This window comes from Fundulus heteroclitus, chromosome 6 (genome assembly GCF_011125445.2).
Source record: "Fundulus heteroclitus isolate FHET01 chromosome 6, MU-UCD_Fhet_4.1, whole genome shotgun sequence".
NCBI lineage: Eukaryota > Metazoa > Chordata > Actinopteri > Cyprinodontiformes > Fundulidae > Fundulus > Fundulus heteroclitus.
Genome location: NC_046366.1, coordinates 27097953 through 27120208, shown reverse-complemented (window position 1 = coordinate 27120208; position 22256 = coordinate 27097953). Strand labels below are relative to the sequence as shown.

Sequence of the window (22256 nt, the reverse complement as noted above, 5' to 3'; positions counted from 1 at the left end):
ATATGTTTGCTTCAGAGATTTCCAGAGTTATATCAGTGTCATACTCACAATTTTGCCACGCTTGAATTCACTAAACCATGAACCAGGAGATTCCTTAGGCCAGTTGGACATTCTAACCTGGAACCGATACCCGCCCCCACCACCAAGAAAAAATCAAGTTAATAACCTTGATTAATATTTCAGTGTTCAAAAAGCAGCTCTTACATACAAATGTTACTAAACAGCCCCGTAGGGGAGACACAGAAGCTTTAAATGACCAGTGCGCTGCAGTATTCTAACAGAGCATACTCACCCCTGTTGATTTCTTGTCTGGGTAAATGCATGTTTCTCCACCTGCTGTGAAGTTACAGAACACTTTGATGGCGTCCCCGATGCAGCCCTGGTTCGGATCAATCCAGTATTCACCTGAGAGAGAAGCAGATCCATGAAACACTGGCAGGGCAACAGTCTGCGAGAGCTTTCATCCTCTTTAGTCCTTTTCCCCGCTTTGTTACCCTTTTCATGTTTTACTGAACCAAGCTACTAAATAGTCTGCCAATTACTGCAATTGATAAATTATGTTAAAAACGACACATCCACTGTACCGTCTGGGAAGTCAGGCTGGCTGAGGTGCAGGTCGTTGCAGGTCCTGGCAGGGTTGTCCTGGGTGCCCATGGGGAACTTCATGCGCTCGATGTCCTGCTTGAGGTTGTTGAGGGATCCGAAGACGTCGTCCATTCCCTCCATGCCCGGCCCCTCCATGCCGTAGTCCGCCAAAGCCTCATCTCCCTGCATGTCCGCCTGCCGCCTGCTTTTTTTGCCAGGCTGCTGGATGGGGAGCGGCTGGATCATGTCGCCAGGTGGACCCTGCAGCACAGTGGGTAAAAATGAGCTCGTAAAAACTTAAAGATGTGAAACGTTATCATTAAATATGCTCTGTAAAGTCTAAGTGACTCGAAAAAAAATCAGTTTTTGCTAACCCTCGCACATCAGAGGGGTCATTTCTATCCTAGTGTCAGACAAACCACAACTATTTTACTGATTTAACTAACAATGTGTCAGACTAATGCTTTCCTTGCCCTAGTTTGTGGTGGTGACACAGCGCACTGTAACTTCCTATATGTAACTAAAACAGAGCAGCTAAGACTTTAGCATTTATCGTGCCTTCCGCAAATATAGAATTGGGAAACAAAGCTAAGTTAAACTAAGAAATAATAAATACATTTTAGTGCCAAAGGAAAAAGAACCACTGGATCCTTGTTCCTGTTTTTAATAATTTATTGCTTGCTTCAAATGCTTTTATTTGAAACGTTGTATATTGTATATTTTATATTATACATTTATTTGTGTAAAACAGGTCTTTCTGGCAAATGACACCCTGGGTTTTACTGAAATCCATCTGAATAAATAAAAACATATGTAGTCACTTTTTACCTTTTTAAAGAAATTAACTCTTGGTTAAGCACAGTTTAAAACTCAGAACCAATGTAAATGTATAACTTACAGGGGGTCCAGGTGGTCCTATGAGTCCAGGGTCTCCCTTCTGACCAGTTGAACCCTAAAAAAAGAAAAGCACACACGCATTATGGAGATGTTAAAAATGCTCAAATACTTTATTCCAAACATTTATGTGAAAGACATGAAAAAAATTATTATTGAAAGAAAAATAACTTACTACTGATCCCTTTGATCCTTTCTGTCCTTGAGTACCCTGATGGAAAACAGGTCAATACTAATGTTAGAACAAGAGTAAAAAAAACAATAGGACAGAGAAATCATTTTGTCAACAAGAGCTACGACTTACAGCAATTCCAGGAGGACCAGGAGGCCCGAGCGGACCTTGTGCACCCCCAAGACCCTAATGACAGAGAGCAACATGAAATTAAATAGTACTTAATAATTTGCTGCCTGCAATAGGATATTAGTTTGGCAATAAGCTCACAAAATCCCATTAAAAATGTTCAGATTAATTAATATTCCTGTAAACCGATGGGGTACTTACGGGTTCACCCTTCCCACCAGAAGCACCCTGGGGTCCGGGCAGACCTCTGTCTCCCTTCTCTCCGGGTTCACCGGGAGGTCCGATCAAGCCGATTAAACCAGGATGACCCTGGACCAGGAGAAGAAGCATTGTTTCATCAAACCAAGATAGATAAATAACATTCCTACACCGCGCTACACAGTGGCACAGTTAGTAGCCCCGTCCTTGCAGCAAGAAGGTTCTGGGTTCAAATCCTGTCCTGGGGTGTTTCCTCTCCACGTCTGGATTCTCTCTGGGTACTCTGGCTTCCTCCCACAGTCCAACAACATGACTCTTAGGGTAATTGCTCTCTCCAAATCGCTTTGCAATTAGGTGTGAGTGTGTGTGGTTGTTTGTCCTGTTTATATCAGCCACCAGTGACTGTGTAGGGACGGACATTGTTACACCCACAACGGTTTGCTTTTAGAGTATCTGGCACTTAAGTTGGGGTTAGGGTTGGGGGGGGGGGGATACAGAGTGAAATAAATATGCAAATTCACCTGCAAATTTATTCAGTGTCTGGCCCGCCAAACTTTTGGCCAGAGTCTTGCCTATAAATAATTAGCATGTTTGTGGTCTGTCTCTGCACCTGCCATTGTGCAGAGTTATGATCATCCACGTTTGAATGCCGCATGCTGGCGTTAAACCAATGAGCATTACAACGATGGTATTTTTGGTCTTATACATATTCATTTACTGCATTAAATCACCGAGTAAAAAAACTTCCTCACAGAGCAGAGCTGCTTTTCATCTCGCTGGGAGGGAGCGAACAAAGCGAAGGTGCACACAGGCCTAGATATCTGCTTGCTTCGGAAGCTTCAGATAAGGCGCCTAAGTGGATATGGGGAATGCACTGTAAAGTCATGTAAGATAAGAATTTAAATTTTGTCTTGCCTTTTCTCCTTTGTATCCGGAGTCACCTTTCATGCCAGGAAGTCCAGGGGGTCCCTGAGGAAGGCAAATCAGTGCAAATGACACAAATCGTGTTTAGCAATCACAGCAAACTTGTATCTTTGGTTTAAATGGGCTTTCTTATGCATTCCATATTCCTTTTAAAAATAATTTGGTTTCCATAGCAAGAATATAAGACATTTAAAATATTTAAACGTATTAAAAAAGCCCAGTGGTACTAAAGAAAGCCTTACAATAGGTCCGGGAGGACCATCTTGACCAGATGCACCAGGCAGTCCTTGCTCCCCCTGGAAAAAAACAACAACAACAAAAAAAAAAAAAAAAAAGAAATTATCTTCAACTATCCAGATCCAGACCAAACAGCAAAATAATCTGGACCAAGTCCCCACTTGGTTTTAGGCCACCTTGTTTCCTATAAGCTGAAAACACAGACAAAATGATCAAACTGGACACGTGTGAAAATTGGAAATGTCGCAGAATTTGGTCATCAGTGGATCTGATCTTACAAATCTGGGATTTCTGAAAGGCCTGAGTGGCAGTGTGCCCTTCAAACTAATGTTCACAGAGAAAACCCAGTAAAAAATGGAGGAGGCTGTTTTGATCACTACTGTTTCTACCCCGGTCAGCCCAGGCCCAGCTAACAGTAATGTTTGAGAAAGCTGAATCAGGATCACAGATGTCCCTTAAAATACAGGATTGTCCAATGTCTGACGATTAAATTGTACATCCAGTTTTGAATTAGTACGGGATTGTGTTTGTCCCAAATTCCCAGGTCATCTTGAATGTAGCAACCGAAACTATTAATTCATCTTACTTCACACATAAATGAGCTTGAGAGCCCATCCTAAAAAGCATAGGGTTTACATAAATATACCAGCTTCTGCTCTTCTGGTAAGGCTTAGTGCAAGGTCTAAAGGGGACATATCAACTTCTCAATTCTTCGTTAACATTTAAATCATTACATTTTCCATGACATGGTCTATGTAAAGTGGAACGGGAATGCTTTGGTCTGAATTCCTCATTATTGTTGCCCCACTTTCCCCCTTTCTACCCCTGTGTCTGAGAGCAGCAAATTCTGGTGCGGTCTCTTTAAATCTTAAAATCGTAAAGCCTGTTTGCCCACCAGGCTTATAATACGGTTGGGGAAACCCTGGCGCTATATAAATAAACTGAATTGAAATAGACTTAAAAAAGAAAAAGTCTCAAACTATATTCCTGTCCCTTTGAGAATCAGATTTTTGCCACAAACTTTCCATTAAACGTTTAAAATTAACAGTGATTTGTTTCTTCTCACTGTATTAAAGACTTATTTTTACCATCACTCTCTAAAAATTACATTTTCAGCAAACATTTAAAATTAAGGAATTTGTACTCAATAAAAATAAGCTTCTTAGTCACATATATTTGTGGACATAAAAGGTTATTTCTTTAGCTGGTGAGACGGTCTTCACAGATCACGTCAGACCTTTGACCTCATCTATAAATCAGATTTGGGCATTTGAAGATGAAGTTCAACTACCAGTGATCTAAGGCGTGTCACTAATCACTGGTTAAATCTTGTGATATTAAAACTAAACATTTTGTGTCTTCCAAACTCACAACTGGGCCAGGGATCCCCCGCAGACCCTCGGCGCCAGCTTTTCCAGGGGGCCCCTGAGGTCCCACAGGTCCGGTTTTCCCAACAGGTCCCTCTGCTCCAGCTTCTCCCTGAAAACAGAGAAAATTATAATCTGCTCCCATCTCAGGGAAATAATTCAGAAAAAAGCAACATTATATATTCAGTTCAGTGACCATGTTACCTTTATCCAAACTTCATAACATCTTAACTATCACTTTATCAAAACCACTTTTTTATATATATATATTCAACAGTGTTCCCTGCTGCCAGTGATAACAGAGCAAGCACTGGAGCATTTGTAACAACCTAAAAGACGAGACATTTTCAGGAGAAACATCAAGTTTTCATGTATTGAAGCTCCAGACGCACACAGTATTGAGCTGGATGATTGAATGGTGGGGATTACGCCTTTCTGACAACCAATTAGGCCCAGATTTGACGGTCTCAAATCACCCCCCCAGGCTTTGGCTTGTCTCTGTCAAATCACCTCTAATCCTTTACCTAAACGTGGAGAGAGTATGTGTGTATGAGGGAGAGTTTGAGAAGAAGGGAAATAAGAGGAGGAACAAAGAGCGAAAGCATGCCTGAGATTTGTCAGGTTATCTGACTCAGAAGTCAAACATTGTCTTTACGGCCTTAAAGAAACATTTTCTCCTTGATGCTCATGCAAACGCAAAGGATCTTACAGTGAAATATTTTGATTGTCAAGGGACCTCACAGCTTCTCACGTATAGCTCATTTGCAGATTTTTAAAAGTATATAGGACACCTCAGCAGGATACTGGATGAAAAGAGCTGGAGATCCGGGAGTTTTCTGCTATTTTGTGAGCCTGAGAGAGTTTTGGGGACATTTTGAAGTGATTCAACTTTTATCGTCCCACATAAAGCAAAACACAGATCAATGACACTAAACCAACATAGTATTGCTGCTGGTGTTTGAAGCAATATAATAAGCTAAACTTCTTACAACATTTTAAAGTCTGGTACATGTAACTGTGAGGAAACTTTACATTTTAGAAAAAGCTAATCTTTTTTTGGTTGCTCTGGAAAACATTAAAACTTTCTAATTTTATTTGCATCATACTTGCTACGATAGACCACATATATACATTCTCCCCATGTTTTATGCATTTTTATAGGGTGTGTAAAATATATTAATTGGTATATTGTAAATTGTATGTTCAGAAAAATACAGGAGATAGAGGTTTTAGAAATATTTGTATCAAAACGATACATTTGGAGTCATAGGGTTAAGGCTGATTAGAATACATAGGGGCTTAAAATCTAAGGATCATGTTCAGTAGCATCTTAACAGTCTGAAATATCCAAATGCAAACTCATTAGAAACCAGAAAAAGTGAAAAAAAGCGAATTGTAATGGTTATGAGCCAGATTACTAGAACTTACCTTAGATCCCTTTTCTCCTTGTCTTCCCTCTTGACCTGCGGGTCCAACAGCTCCCTAAGAAGCAAAACAAACGGACAGCATTACATTTATTTTGTTCATCTAAATCCTAAAGGCAAACTTGTGCATCCTATCTAAAAGAACAGGGCTACAGGTGAAGTTAATCTAGAGTGGAGTTATCCAAAATCAACTGAAAAGAAGTGGCCCTTAAAATACACTAATCATTAAGCCAAAGCATGTTCTGACCTTCAGAAAGAGAGAGGTTTGAAAGGTTCGCCAGCATAAGTACGTGCAAACCATCCTACATTCTAAATACACGGTGGAAAAAAAAAAAAAAAAAACTGCACCAGCATTTTCCCAAAACAGCCTCTGGTCAAAACCTTGTAAGTGGGCTGACATGTGGCATTAGAAGCTATAATCGAATGAACCAAAGCCACAGGTCCTCAATGTAGGTTATGAACCCTGGCAAATGTGTGTATGCAGGCACTGTTGTGTGTATATGTGTGTGTGCGTGTGTGCTAATACAGTCAAGGAGCTAAAGTACATGCATCAATGAGCACCAAACTGGAGTAATTTTTAGGGAGCTATTGGGAGGGAGGCTTAGCCAGAATTACCCTGGTGAAGGATGAAAAACTGTATCACAAAGTCCATTAATATGGACACGGAACCGGAGTCTAATTTGTTCAGCGCTAGCTGCAGGAATACAAATTATGGGGATAAAAATGCTTATCAATGTCTTTAAAATGTATGACCGACCCTACCTGGCCTGCATTTTAAGTCAAGCCACCAGATGTACATTGTAAACTACTGTGTATGATGAGTCCAGCCAAACTTCTCAGCTTGAAAAATAAAAAAAAAAGCACCACAAATAAATAATTAATCACGGAAAATGCTGAGATCGCCCACGCGTCACATTCGATCGTTTTCAGGCAAAAGCCTATAAAAAGTACCTCAAAATAATGTCCCTGTATTAGAGCATTATGTGCACTGAGGATGTGTTCACTGACTGAAAAAAGCTTGAATTCTCAATCACGCGGCAATTTCTATCTAAGTGATGTTTCTGTTGCATGAATAAATTAAGTTAGCGGTAAAAATGAAATTAAAGGGATGACAGCTGTAAGAAGCCAAAGGAAACAATTTGCTGTCATGTTGAGAAATGTCAGTGGTTCATTCAGGCTGTAATTTCCCTCTGGGATTATTAAAGTATTTCTGATTCTGATTCTGAAGAGAGAGTAAGACGTAAAAACAGATAACAGGAAGGGTGAACGGCGTACCGCAAACGCACTGTTTTCTCCTCCTGAGTTTAAACCCGTCTTTCATAAACCATACTAGATTTAGAAATGTTGACATTTGGGTATTCACCAGGGAATACAGCTGATGCTTTAATAAAGCCAGCATGGCCAACCAGTTTAAATACTAAACATATGGTGCTAAAAGGAAGGAAATAAAAATCTGTGAATATTGTCGGTTTTGAAAAAGGAAAAATCTGTTTTGCCACAACTACTCTCCGAAACAGTGTGATGTCACTTCTGCTTCTAATATAAATAATGGCCTCTCACAAGAAGAAAGCTTAGATATATATATTTTAAATACTATATTTCATCATCTAATACTTAGGTTCTTTGAGAAAATTATAATCTCCTAAAAGTGGTATCTGCCGGTCAAAGCTTGAAAGATGTCCGCACAATGGTCCATTGGTGCATATCTACCACCCTTTAACACTGTAAATTGGTTTAAAAAAAGTCTAAAGAAAGTGATGACAAGACAGCAGAAAAATAATGGGGGGGGGCATTGTGGAACTATCAGCAAAATAAGCACTTTATAGCCAGAGAAATCTCAATGTGATACTAATTTTGTTCATATCTGAGGAAAAGAAAATTTCTTTTGTGGATCCTCAAAGTTAGCTCAAGATCTACAATTAGTTGGCAACATGAATATAAGGTGGGTTGTTAAATGCTCCATAAAATGTGATAAAATACCACTTAACTGAATTTCTCACTTTTTAAAGACTTTTGTCCTAGCTGTTAACCAGAAAATGTTCAAATGAATTAATATTTACTAGGCGGAAATTTCCCCTTTGGCACAGGCAGAAATAATGCCACCAAATAGATTTTCCAATTAACACTACAGATCTAGTAAAATACAAATATTTGGACTTATATAGGGGTTAGTACAGACCTTTTGGAGAAAGCTAATGAAATCAGAGCTAAAACACATTTTCTATATTGATTTTGGAGTCAGGTTATTAGTTAGATTAAATTTTTATCCAGGGTACGATCATGATCAATATCATGTACACCAATATGAATGATAGATGAATATATTAATGAATTACAGTGAAACACATTCAGAAAAGTGCTCTAATCACAAGTAAAATATAGTTGTTTACACTTTTTCAAATATTTTACTCATTATACATTACACATGATTATATTATTGCCTATTTCTATTGATTATGGCTTTGATCCTTGCTTGGGCTTGTCGACTCTTATGAGATTTTGACCTCTGATCAAACCAAAGTAACTAATAGACTTAATGCCAGTGGATATCACCATTGGGAGTTTGTGGTAATTTGGAAATTGCCATATTTTTTTTTATTTTAGGCTAACAAGAGATTATAGAAAATTACTCCTGGGTTTTTTCAAAGCAGGCGATAATCATTCTGCGCATAGGGCCAATAGCTACCTGCCAGTACCAATTCAAATAAAATGTTGTATTTCCTTAAAGGACGATTGCAATCTCCAATCACTGCAAACGCTGGAGATTCTTGGCCTTCTTATGGGAACCATTTGTGGTGAAGCACAGGAAAATAAATTGCACAGTAAAGCATACGATCATAAATATGTATCAGTGTGTAATGAAGTAGCTTGGGGCTCGCTAAGAGCACTTTAAAAATAGAGAACATCTCGAGAGCTGAACAGGAGCATCTCATCTGATGCATCACTTCGACAACTACTCACCCTTTTGCCAGGAGGCCCCGGTACTCCGGCTTCACCAGATGGGCCTGGAGGACCCTACATTAGAGCATATAGGAACACTTAGCGCCACTTTATAGAAATTAAGTGGCGTTAGATAATGAGCTCTGCATGTGATTGGAAAAAGAACAATATTCTCTTACAAAGAAGGAATATTGAGCACTCATGCTAGAAAAGTTTTCATCAGATTCATCTCATTGCAACTCCTGTCAAAGATGTATTTAATTATGTTTCTTAAAGGTTTGAAACATTTAGTAAATGCTGAAAAGGGAAATATGCATTTATTTTGTGAAATATGCATACAATTCTCGTAAACTTTTCCAAATATAAAGAAAGCAGAATAATCCTGAATGTTGATTTAAAAAACAAAACAAAAAAATAGGCAATAAATAAAAAAAATCATCAAATTAGACTTACTGGTTGTCCAGGCTCTCCATCATCACCTTTATCACCAGCTAAACCATCAAGACCCTAAACAAAATCACAAAGGTTTACTTATTTCTGCACTCATAATCCTGATAATAAAACAAAAAAAAAGGAAAAATGCAGCACTTACCCCAACACCAGGCTCACCAGGGGGACCCGGGTCTCCTGGGAAGCCGACAGGGCCCTATAGGACAAATCGAGATACGGAGAAGACTGAGTTTGACTCACACGTGTCTCACCGTGTCAACCACGGTTCTGGCAGCAGACAGCTCAACTGAGAAATGTGAGAAAATTGCTGACAGCTCTAACGATGTATCAGTTGTAGCTCTGTGAAAGCACGCGTGTGTAAGAACAGCCCACATACAGGGTTTCCCTTGGGGCCGTCGTCTCCGGGGGGTCCTCGCCCACCAGGTGGTCCGGCGGCGCCGGGTGGGCCGGTTTCTCCTTTCTCACCAGTCTCTCCTCGACGGCCCTGAGGAAAAATTGCATCACAGCTCTCCTCATAAGAACCAGAAAACCAAAAATGCTCTGCATGACAAGCGTGGCTACATTTTTCACCACAGCTAATACCAGAACAAGCACAAGAGCCGCTAATAAGAAAAAAGCAAATAAAATAACTATAACTAGACTAAACTAAGTATACAGTTCATAAAATGTAACCACATAATAGTGTCAGATTAGGCTCTACTGATGGCATTAATGGACGTTTAACACATTGGCTACGGCTCAGAGGCGTCGCTGAAGCACAACTGCAGGTCCAAAATCATCGGCTGAGCTATCAGAGACGAGCTCTTCTCCAGACACTGCCAGCAATGAACCTTAAATATTGACCCTGATTTGCACTGCTGCACTGGGTCTATTTGTCACTGTAAACACATATGAGGCTGCAGGCGGACACGTCAATACCCTCTGATGGACTGACACACAAGGAGCCTCACGTCCACGATTAGGACGAGGTGTTTTTAGTCGCTGGTGAGCCGTGGCCACTTTCTGCCTGCACCAATGACAACCGTGAGAGTTAAGCACCTAATCCAAGTATTAAATATTAATTTACAACAGTTTAAAGCAGGGGTGTCAAACTCATTTTGGTTGAGGGGCCGCATTCAGCATAATCTGATCTCAAGAGGGCCACACGAGTAAACTCATTGCAAGATTAAATAGAACTAATAAATGTGGACTTGTTGATTTTTATATTAAGTTAATTTCACTTTTACACAATATATTATGAATAACCTCAGCATTTTTAAGAAAAGTATGTGCAATTTCAACAACACTTTTACTCAGTTAAACATTTACTTGTGCATTATGCATAAGAACTGATCACAGTGATTATACAATGTTGAAAAACATTTATTCATATTTTTTTGGAACTTAAAAACACTGTCCTGCATGACAAAATACATCAAACAGATAAAAATTAAGAAATGATTTGAATTTTTCTACACCTGAAGCTTAATCTGCTAATTAAAACACAGCGCCCCTCGTGGACAATATAGGAACTGCATATTTTCAATTAAACGAAGTACATGTTTTTTCAATAATTGTTTTATCATTCTCTTCCTTTTATCTTGTCCACTTGTGAAAGTCAAATCTGATGAGCTCTTTGTGGCATCTTATTGCCACATTGCCAGACAGGACACTGGAAAAAAAATAAAAAATAATAATATATATATATATATATTTTTTTTTTTATAGTGATAATGCATTTAGCCACAGGGCCGGACTAAATTGTTCGGCGGGCCGGATCCGGCCCGCGGGCCGTATGTTTGACACCCCTGGTTTAAAGGAAAAATATTTACCGCGAAAATGCACTCATCTAAAAAAAATGGACCTGCTGATTTGTTGGTTTTGATAAATAGTATACCCCCTTTAAGGAGGTGTACCACCAAAGAGCAGCACAAACATGCATGAATGGGGTCCTGGGGGGGTCACCTGATCCTCAAACCCCCCAGGCCACGCCCTCAATCCCTGTTACACAACACTGTCAAACCCAGAATCAAACCTAAGCCACTTTCCATCGGTTTTGTGTTGCTTAAAAAAAATTTTTTTTTAATAATTTAACCAATTTACAAAATTAGTAATTAAAATTATCTTATTTATGTTCCTACACGCCACCCCTCTTTATTAATTCCAAAAGTCTGACTTGACTGTTTCTCCAAAAGCACAAATGGAAATTATCACGAAGCAAAGGTCACTGACTCCATGTAGACCAAGCATGCAAAACAAGTAATTAAAAGCTCATTCAGGCACAAATTATGTATTTTTTCTTCTACAAACATTATTATTCTGACCTGGGAGGTGGACCTTTTTTTTTTTTTTTTTTCCCTGAACCAAAATCAAGATCCATCCCTGAACCCAGATGCAGATGCAAAAAAACAAAAAACAAAAAAAAACTGGCAAGTAAAACTCCAGATTAGTAAAATGGAAGACAATGATGCAAATTATCACATTGAAAATAAGATTCTTCAATTAACGAGATAGCCTGCATTGGATTAACATTTTTTTTAATATTCACACTTCAACACCAGCGACACTTTGAACATCAGGTTAGGCTACTTGATTGTTGTATCATGTGTTGAATGCACATCAGAGTTTTTTTGTTTGAGAAAATAAAATCCCATCTGGAATGAGGCAAAAAGAAACGTGGCACTAATCTAAATTTACCTGAATACCAGGCTCTCCGGGTGGTCCTGGGTTACCGGCCTCACCATTTTCTCCCTGTAAAATGACATTTAAAAAACTGTGTCAGTTCACATACGTATCATGCTTTGAGGTACAGCAAATTAAACGCAGAATGACGAACTCCTTAAATATTTTGGTTTTGGGGCATAATATACCTAAAGAAATAAAGAAAATGCATTTCTACTGCATACGCTGGGAAGAACATCACATTTGCACTGAACAGTCTTTGTTTGCTTGGTTCTTACCTTCTCACCAACACCTCCCATTGAACCAATACCTCCAGGGGGACCTTGTGCACCCTAAAGACAAATCACATCGGTTTAAAGTATTACAAATTGTTTGTTTGACAAGTTTCTATTTATATCGAAGCCTAGGAGAATGAAATGCATCAGAATCCAAATTGAACTTACATCAGCTCCGCTGGGGCCCTGTGGACCTCTGGGACCGGGAGGACCTGGCGGACCCTGTCAGAGAGAGTGTTCAGATTGACTTGGTGCCACTGGACTTATTAGCAGTTTTGTTTTCCATTGTAACACAGAGGGGGAATAAAACCTAAAATAACTGTTTTTTGATGGGGTTTTTTTGTGGATGTAAGAGCACAAACAAGAAAACATGGCAGCTATGATCATAATAGAGGAATGGACACAGATTGGACGACTAGACGCTTGACTTGGTCGCATCAGAGAAGACTTGTCTGGACTTCGACTTACACACTAATGACCCGTGACTTGACTTTGACTTGAGTGTCTTTACTTGAAATGACTCAATGCTCTCATTAAAGAACAAGTCGGCAGTCCTTAGGAGGGCTGAGAGCCTTCAAGGCAGAAATTAGACATTTACAGAAAGGATTTGTTTAGATGTTTTGTAAAATTTAGACGAACCTTTTTTCTATCTATTGTGATTTAGAGAAAGCTTATCGTGACTTCTTATTAATGACTTAAAATTCAAACTATAGGAGCTTGACTTAGAACCTGCTAGTCCTGACTTATGACTCGACTTGAGACGTGCGACCTTTGACTTGGGACTTAATTATAAAGACTTGGGACGTAACAACTTGGTCCCACCTTTGGATTATATTAGCATTAAGATGTGTCAAACTTTCAACATACTTTTATCTGTGCATAGTAGACTGTGTTTTTACATAGTTTTCTGAAAATATTGGGTCAGAAGTACTAACAGGGTTTGTTTGGTTATAGAAGAGACTAGAAACTCCCCATCACCCCTAAATTTTTGTCATTTTGAAAAAAAAAAAAAGACCTGATCAGACTTTACTGAACCTCTTCCACAGGATGAAATCAAACATAGTAAGAATAAAACTATTCTCTATAATAAAGCCACTGACATGTAACAATGACTTTGATTGACACTGGAAAACGAGGTATTGGTTCAACATTTAAACTTTAGACAAGAAACTGGTCATAATGTTAGGCAGTCAAATAAGCAATATTAACGTTTACTTTAAGTTTCCTTGCAATAATAACAATCAATAATTTATTATTGTTATTCTAACCAGAGATTAACTGGCGACAACAAATCTGATTAATTGTATAGATTGTTACAAACTAAGCATTAATTTTGGCACCTAATTTCATTCCAAAATGCAACAGAAAAATAATTCATTTAAATTTATAATCTTCAAGTTTAAAAATCCAGGTTGTTATTTTTGTAAATCCCTCATGTAGCCTTTAAGCTACACCTTCGTCCCTGTAAACCCATGTGACACCTGACCTTGGCATGTCGGGTCGGACCCATAACCTAATGGTGTTTTGTCAAATTAACCCAGAGACGGATCAGTCCTGGTTAAGCAGAATATCCCAAACTGGATTTTTAACCCAACAGTTTTTAACTACAGCAACTAGTGCATCTCAGCAAGTTAATATTTTGCTGAAAAAGGCTAAAGGTTTTTGTTAATTCAAATTTAAAACATGAACATCAAATGGTAGACATATCACACGCTGAGTGATATGTTTGATTTTTTATCATTATGAATAACAGTTAACATCAATCCAAAATTTTAGTTTCCCAGAAAAATTACATAAGACCGCTTTAAAGGATTTAAATATAAAAAAAACACTGTTTTCCTTTAACACAACTTCCCATTATACGCCTTGATACGAAGCTTTCTGAGCCACCAGCTTCTTTAACAACGATCTTTTAGGGCTCAACATCGATCTGGTCAGCAGCTTTTCTCTGATTGTGTATGCCATACCACAGCATTTATGGAAAAAAAAAAAAGCTTTTACTTGATCTCGTGTCTCCTATGTTTTGAACTACATTACAAAAAATTATGGATTTATTTGAAACGTACCCATATGTGCTTGCTGTACATGCATGCTACCATCATAGAAAACTCCAATTCACTAGCCCTATAAAGCTATTTGCCGCTTCAGCTCAACATTATAATCAAGATATTTCCCACAAATGAAAATCAATGCATTCCTTGTTGAGGTGCCAAACTCAACCACCAATCAAAATGTTCAAACAACCAGCAGTCCTCTGAAGTGCGGCTCCGTGTAAAGATTATTTCAGAATGCTGTAAGAGAAAAGTTGCCATAGTTGCTGCACTCACCATCGGCCCGACGTCTCCGTTCTCTCCCTTCTCACCAGGAGGGCCGGGCAAGCCCTGCAAAGGTGACAAATACTGCTTAAAAATACGGTAAAAACGAGGCAGGCCTCCACATTAAAGACGTCATGGACAGCGACACAAACATACATTTGCGCCGCTCATTACCAGATACTTTTAGATGACACATTTTGAAAAATAGGGCATTGGGATGCAAAGCGATTGAGAGTGCATTAATACTAACAGAGCTCCAGAGCATAAACACACAATTAGTCAAAAGGGACACCTATTGTAATTAAAGGGTATGGGAGGCTTGGGTATAATCAGCTTGTGTAAATTACAGGGTGGAAACTCCATCCGTCTACGTCGGAGCGGAGTGGAACGAATGCGACTGTGCAGGCGTTGCATATTATGCAGCTCAGGGATCCTGTCATGCTCAACAAAGCGAGTTTGAACGCACCGCAGAAAGGTAGATGTGTAGAGAGGCTGAAGAAGGTGTCACTTTCCATTGTTCCTCGTTATCTATCTAGATAATTGCAGTTATTATGCTGTTTTAGCCAAACCCCAATGATGGAGCATGCATAACACGTAAAGGTATAGAAAGCAGCTGTAATTATTGGGCTGCAAAAGCAAAACGACGTGGATATCAATCTGAGCTTTAACATGTAAGTCGTTTCTGCCTATTTTGTTGATTTACAGTAGCTCTGTAGTCAATTTTTAATGTACCCTGACTCAGAGCTCGGTTTTGCGGTTTCTTGGCAAGACTGTTGTTGAAATGGGAAAATAAATTAAGCATAAACTCATTTCTTGTATAATACTTCATCGTGTATAATGGAAGAAACTATGTTGATCCATTTTATACTTGTAACCCTTGTTTATTAAACATATGTAGTGAAGGATATGAATAAGACAGAAAATAAACTGTGAGTTTAATTAGCAAAAAAAATATATATACGTTTACGCAAACAATCCTTGAGCGCACATTATAGAAAATCAATACATGTTCAGACTTGGCATTCACTCCATCTTCCACTCTAGCCTTGAATTATAACAACACCGTGATATGAACAAATGTGATATTTATTTTATTCTGCGTCCTCGTCGTAACCTCTTAATCTGAAGGATTCATCCTCTCGGGGAGACTCCAGTACGCCACAGCAAACTCTGCACAAATTGATGGAAGGATTTCAGTGCGAAGACATTCCTTCCCCCTGGTCAAAAATCATTAATGCTGCAGATAATTGCATTGAAAAGCTGGACTTGCAGCAGCTGCTGCTGTGTATTGAAGGGCAGCTTAGCCAAAAATAAATAAAGAAAGAAAAGAGTGGAGATGAAGTGCATTATGCTCAATTAAAAGCCAATTGCACTTAATAACAATGTTATCTAGCCCTATTGACCAATGGAGCTTTGCTCCAATTTCATCCTCAGTGGGTCCTTGGATAATTGACTTTGAGGTACTCTGAAGAGTAACATTTCTTTATTCATTGCTATCAAAGGAAGTTTCTATAAGCTAAACTAAACTTAAATAAATCAATGTGCTAATATTTCGCTTTTATTTCATAAACTCCTATTTTATTGACGTTTTTGAGATGAGATTCTGCTGAAAGGTTATAAGCAGTTAATATCTTACAAGGAGTAGAGGACTACCTTTGTGCCGTCATTTAATGTAAAACTACACTATTTGGTTCCAGATGTTAAAGCTGACAGCTAGACTGAAAAGAACCAGGACCAAAGCAGACTTTAACTGTTGTAAAACAATTACATTTTTAAAATGTGCTTTATGGAAACATTGCTTCATGAACATTTAAGCAGATGCAATGCATACTATAGAAAAAGGCATTCTTGTCCAAATGTGACAATAGATTAAAGGTTCATAACACAGTGTTTACACAAACTGCTCTGATGTTTTACAGATTTTAGTTGTTTTAAGATGGCAGAAGTCCACTCTGAGCTTAACCCTTCTTACACTCGCCATTAGCTTGAGCTCCCAAGACCAAATTATTTGGATATAAAGTAAAAAATTACAAGATATGCATCTACTGCAGGTAAGATACAAGTAATTTGCAATAAAAAAGGATATAATTGAAACTGTATTTTACTTCAGTTAAAGTCAAATAAGACTTAAATAGATTTGTGACACAGAGTGGTGTGTTTTAAACATTTATATATCTTTAGTTAATTTTAAGGACAGGGTTTATATTAGCCCAGTTTTGTCTTGGTAGTTTTGATAGAATGGGCAGGTAAAACGTCCTGCTGGACAATGGCATCAACATCTCCATAAAGTTGATCAGCAGAGGGAAGCTCTAATTTTTTCTGGTAGACAGCTGCTCTGACTTAAAACCTATCCAGTGGAACCAACACCAGCAGACGACAAGGCTCAGCAAATCATGCTTGACTGTAGAAACTTCAAACTGGACTTCAAGTAACTTGGATTCTTTGCCTCTCCACTCTTCCACCAGAAATTGGGACCTTAAGTTTAAAATGAAAAGTACGATTTACTGTCAACTGAAAAGAGGACTGACTTATGACCGCTGAGCAAGAGTCCGGTCCATTTTCTCTTTAACCTCTTACCCTCTCCAGGTAAGAGGCGTCTGGCCTTGTCTCTGCTTCAGAAGTGGCTTATTGCAAGAAACATGGCAGTTTTAGCTCATGTTCTGTAAATGTCTGTGTGTGGTAGCTCTTGAAGCCGACTCTGGCTGCAATGCACGCGTCATGAATTTATTTCAAGCCAATGAATGGAATTAGCTTCACAGTCCTCTCAGGGCTGTGACTAATCCCTGATGCTTGTGTACAATATTCTCAAGAGCTTTCTTTCCATTCGCCTTTAAGTTCACACACAGCCGAAAACAGCTCTGTGTGAACCGCCATCTTCATTAGCGGTGACCTTTCGTGGCTTGGCCTCCTTGTGTTAGACATTACATGAGGCTATAGGTTGTTGGAGCTGTTTGAAAGCTGTTGTTGGGAAAATAACAGATGATTCACAGACACAGTGTGCGTCACAGATGTGACATACATAGATGTGGACAAATGGATGGGTCAGTTATCTCGGGGCAGCCTGTACTCTTGGAGAGTCTTGGACTCTATGTTATTGCACAGTTTGGCAGATAGTACCTGAGTGGTGACACGTTTTCTACGAACGATAATGGGAGGAGCCTGGAGGAGAATCCTGGCTTCTATAAAGACTCATGCAACCATCATTTGGGGCTCGATCTTCCTTAGGCCTATTCCTTTTTTTTTCTTGTGTCAATACCCGTCAACAGCCTCAGCGCTGAACTGTAAACATTTATCTGGCTTGTTCAGATTAGAAGTGTTAAAGTGTGGTTTCTGTTTCGAGAGCTGTTTCCTTTAAATAAGCTTTTATCATTGAGTGTGTGCTCCGTTCCGGGAAATAAACTGGAGTCCGCCAAGGACCGCCAACAGGGGTTGGTACGTTTTGCACTTGTGTGGAAGGCGGTCTTTCGCATTACTGCGTTGGCCACAAAGTAATATTTCGGCATTAAAACTCTTTTTTTATTGCTTTGATGTTATTTCATTTTGGAGGAAATCTAATTTAGTGTTTAGCTTGGAATATACTCTATGTGGATCTGTGTTGATCTATTGAATATGCTGGAACTGGATTACTGAAATACATAAAGTATTTAAATATACTACATATTAATTCACTATTTAGATTTTTACATGCACTTGTGTTAACCGATTATAACCTTCCGAACCCAATTCAACATTAACTTACTGCTGTTTCTGTTTGTCCAGTCCTCAATGGGAATACTGTCGTAATTGAGAACATCAGAGGTCAAATCTTTAACAGAACCTAAGGCTGAGCGTTATCCTGCAGTCACCCAGCAGCCCATACAGACTCAGCACAGCCGCTCTGCTAGTGGCTGTGGTAGATCGATCCAAATATCGACAGCATCAATGGTGTAGCTGGTGTTTATCATACTGTAGTTTAGGTTTCACCACTGCTTCTTACTCCTTAGTTTTTCATCCATAAATAGACATCAGTTCCTAAATGTATGTATTTTCATTGTGTCAGAAACATTTCATTATACTACCGGTATTTAAAAACATCTTTATCTAATGGAATTTCATGAAGAATAAAATTCTGCACATTAGAGGCAAAAAGTAAAAAAAAAAAAAAAAAATACCATGCAAGCATGAAAAGGATTTCATGTTCAGCTTTTCAATGACTCAGCCACATTTATTGACACTCCTAATGAAAATGTGCCAAACACCTTCAGGTCAACTCCTGTCTTAATGAATCTCAGACTGAAAAGTTAGGGGGAAAGCTATCCTTTAAGTATCTCTAATAAGTGGGGATAAATCCCTTGTAAAGGCATAATTATTTTTAACCAACGGGCCACTGGTACTCCAGGTGAATTTTTACTAATCTAACCCTCTCCTATAACTTTAAACCCCGTATGGTGTGATCGTCCCTGCAAAACCCCTGAGTGGAATGAATTAAGTCAGGGTGCATATTGTGCCTATTGCATCATGCTTTCATTCGCAAATGGATAAACGTTGCTTCTGTGATGACAGCATCAGAAATCATTAAACTCCTGCCATTAAAAATAAAGAGAACTAGAGCTCAACGCGTGTTGAGTTGGAAAACAAAACTGTGAATCAATTATTGATAAAAGCCCGCAGATCACTCTCAGCCAGTGCACTCAATACACAAAGCCCGTGGTGTTTCAGATCCTCTTGGAAATGAACCTTGTGTGTAATTTCCGCCAATCTCGTGAGAGACAACATGGGAAAGTAGATCTGAATGTTTTGTCATATACGGACTCGGGTCTTTTGCAGGACCAAGGGCACTGCGGGATAGACGTTTACCGCATGAATTTTTCAGTAATTTCAATAGAAAACACAAAAACGTTGACGATGGTGATGGATTTTCAGCCTCATCTTTACCGAGGGAAGTCCTTGAGCGGGTAAAGCATTATTTACCCCGCAGCAAAACAAAATGCTATTAGGAGTCACAAGCTGCATTAATAAAATATGCTCTGTTTTGATGAATTGTATAGGGGGAGATGAAATGCCATAGGTTGAATGGGTTTGGAGGAAATCTTATTGCAGCTCTTTCTTGTAAATAAGATCATGGATCTCAACCTGTATAAATAAAGGTAAAAAAAACAAACAAATAAATCGATGGCATCAACTGAATAAAAAGGTACACGCATACCCGACGGGACGAAGCTCAACGTGACTCGGGTGTTGTGTGTTTGCAGAATGAGAGGTAGAGAACGGAAAATGTGGACCCTAAAAAAGCAGCAGATTTGATGGCGACTTGCCTGCAGCCCGATGGGTCCCGGCAGCCCTGGAAATCCTCTGGGTCCTTCATCTCCTTTCTGGCCAAACATGCCCTGCTGTCCTCTTGGCCCAGGCTCACCGTCGCTGCCCTGTGGGAGGGCAGGGTTCATAAAATCTCATTAGCCGTGGCAGCAGCAAACACAACACATCAAACACTTGTAACCGTTTATTCTTAGCACGTCCCAAGGTTACAAAGTATATCTAAGTTCACACGGATCCTGCAAATACATCAAAGTACAAATTAGAGAAACACGCGGCAACAGTTTACGCTACGTTGCCTAATTGACTTTATACGATGTCGACATTCAACCTCCTTGTGTTCGTAGAGTTTTTAATACCGATCACATCAAAAGCTTTTTCCAAAGCTAAACATTTGCAGTTGAAAGGAATTTAGAGCATACGGCAAAGCTGCACGGTGAAAGCTATTTGATCCTTTTGAGAATAAAACATGAAGCCAAAACTTGAATCAAAACTGGACGAAGGTGAGGCAACACCTCAATGATACGCCCTTTTGCCGTGCAACCGCAGGGCTTTCCGACTAGAGACTCTCATCAGGAAAAAGCAAGATGCAGAAAAGAATTGCCACAGGGTTATGGTATGTGAAAGATGCTGACTTCTCTGAAGTCAGAGGTGCATCGAGCTGCAGAGGGTGGAAAGACGAGACTGTGGGGAAAGAGGGAAATGCTGACAGACTGGGAGTTTTCAGTTCAAACACGTGTCAGCACTTGAAAGTGCTAGAGGAGCTCTCGCTGAGCCCTGGGACATGTAGGGAGCCTCGGGCGATGGTGCTGAATGCAGAACAGTTTAGAGGGAAATGTTAGGTGATTATGGGGAAAACGAGTGCAGCTTTGAAAAGAAAAGTCACAGACAAAGTGGCCTAAAGCTTAGAGACGCGTTAACAAACCGAGTCGCAAATCTAATCTTGTGCAGATTGGGAGCGGAGTTGTGTCTGATGTTAGAGTGCTTAGATTTAAACTCTGCCCAATTTGTTAAGTCACCTTCTAACAGCATTCATAGCTCAAATGCCTTAATTTACTTTTGCAAGGGTTGCCTCTGACTCCTTCTGTGTAATGTTTAAAGGAACTCTCGCCCCATTAAAAAGTCACCAACACAATGCAACACTGTAAATGTCCAAGGTGCCTCCCATGCTTCCAGGTTTCACAAAGGGCAGAGCCATACAAAAATATGATTTTCATGTATATTAAATACGCATCACCAGTAATATCATAACAAGGGTTGTCCAAATCCAAACTATCCGTCTCCTGATAAATGATTAGAACTGCATTTTGTAAATCTTACATATTTATGAGATTTTATTGGGATATTTATGGGATATGTGATTTTACCCGGCAATCTAACAGTTTTTTTATCCTGTCCAGTGACATATACGGTGAAATTGAGACTGTATTGGCCACTGCAGCTCTATCAGACAGCTGCTAGGGTTGGGGATGGCTGCGCAAAGTGAAGAAGAAACACTTTTATTTTCCCATTTTCCCATTATGAAGCAAGAAGACATATTTTAATTCAAGGAGATCTAACAACCATAGAAGGGACATAATCTATTGCTATTGTCCTTTAAATTAAACATCATCAATAAGAACTTCAAACAGTTTTTTTGCAGGTCAAATCACAAAATAAAAATCTCATTCTAACTGCTTGAACATAGAGTGACGTACTTTAGCAGAATCAAGCGTTTTTTTTCCAAACAAAGAAATGTATTGGCTAACTAACATATTAGCTAAAATATCATCGTTGGAGGCTTATTTCATACAAAATAAATGTGACCGCTTGCACTTGGAATTACATTGGACTGATACGTACTAAATTGCACTGAGTAGGACTTTATTTAGTTGGACATAAGTGTGCCACGATTATCTTTGGTTAAAAATAAAAGGCAGTTGAATATATACACATTCTGACTGGCCTTCTCTACACTAAACACTAAATTTTAACATATTTCCCAGGAGGTGGCGCTAAAATTTAGTTTTTGCAAAAACAACATTCAGGATTTAAATATTACTTGTTGACAGTCTGGAAAACTGGAAAACTTAAATTCCATAAAATGTGGTTAACAGCTTGTCTGGAAAACTAGAGATTATATAAATTATTGTGAGACAGTGCGCCACGTTTTGGGTGGTTTAACTTCAGAACGTGGGCCAGTATGTCTCTTCGGAATACTTTCTACATTTTTTGAATTGTGCGACATTGGAATAGGACCAAAAAAACGATAAAATAACATGCTCTCCAATTGTGCCTTATTCATCCTGGTTCAAGAAAGCTTAACCGGCACATTTCACGAAAATGATGCCCTTCTGTAGCACTGTGCGTGCTAATCACATCCATGCTTAAAAAGTTTAAAAGCTTAGACAGAA

At 39.1% G+C, this 22256-nt stretch overlaps 1 protein-coding gene across 1 annotated transcript in view; it reads right to left on the bottom strand.

Moving 5' to 3' along the window:
• The window catches only part of LOC105932237 (collagen alpha-1(XI) chain), a 118578-nt gene that overhangs the window by 3992 nt on the left and 92330 nt on the right, over positions 1-22256 (bottom strand). Inside the window, exons 46-65 of the mRNA XM_036138458.1 lie at positions 19866-19973; positions 14584-14637; positions 12425-12478; positions 12260-12313; positions 11997-12050; positions 9697-9804; positions 9463-9516; positions 9324-9377; positions 8892-8945; positions 5935-5988; positions 4511-4618; positions 3145-3198; positions 2894-2947; positions 1982-2089; positions 1784-1837; positions 1655-1690; positions 1484-1537; positions 585-846; positions 293-405; positions 49-117 (exon numbers count right to left, since the gene is read on the bottom strand). Of these exons, the coding sequence (XP_035994351.1) occupies positions 49-117; positions 293-405; positions 585-846; positions 1484-1537; positions 1655-1690; positions 1784-1837; positions 1982-2089; positions 2894-2947; positions 3145-3198; positions 4511-4618; positions 5935-5988; positions 8892-8945; positions 9324-9377; positions 9463-9516; positions 9697-9804; positions 11997-12050; positions 12260-12313; positions 12425-12478; positions 14584-14637; positions 19866-19973 (1560 nt within the window). The remainder of the gene's footprint in view (positions 1-48; positions 118-292; positions 406-584; positions 847-1483; positions 1538-1654; positions 1691-1783; positions 1838-1981; positions 2090-2893; positions 2948-3144; positions 3199-4510; positions 4619-5934; positions 5989-8891; positions 8946-9323; positions 9378-9462; positions 9517-9696; positions 9805-11996; positions 12051-12259; positions 12314-12424; positions 12479-14583; positions 14638-19865; positions 19974-22256) is intronic.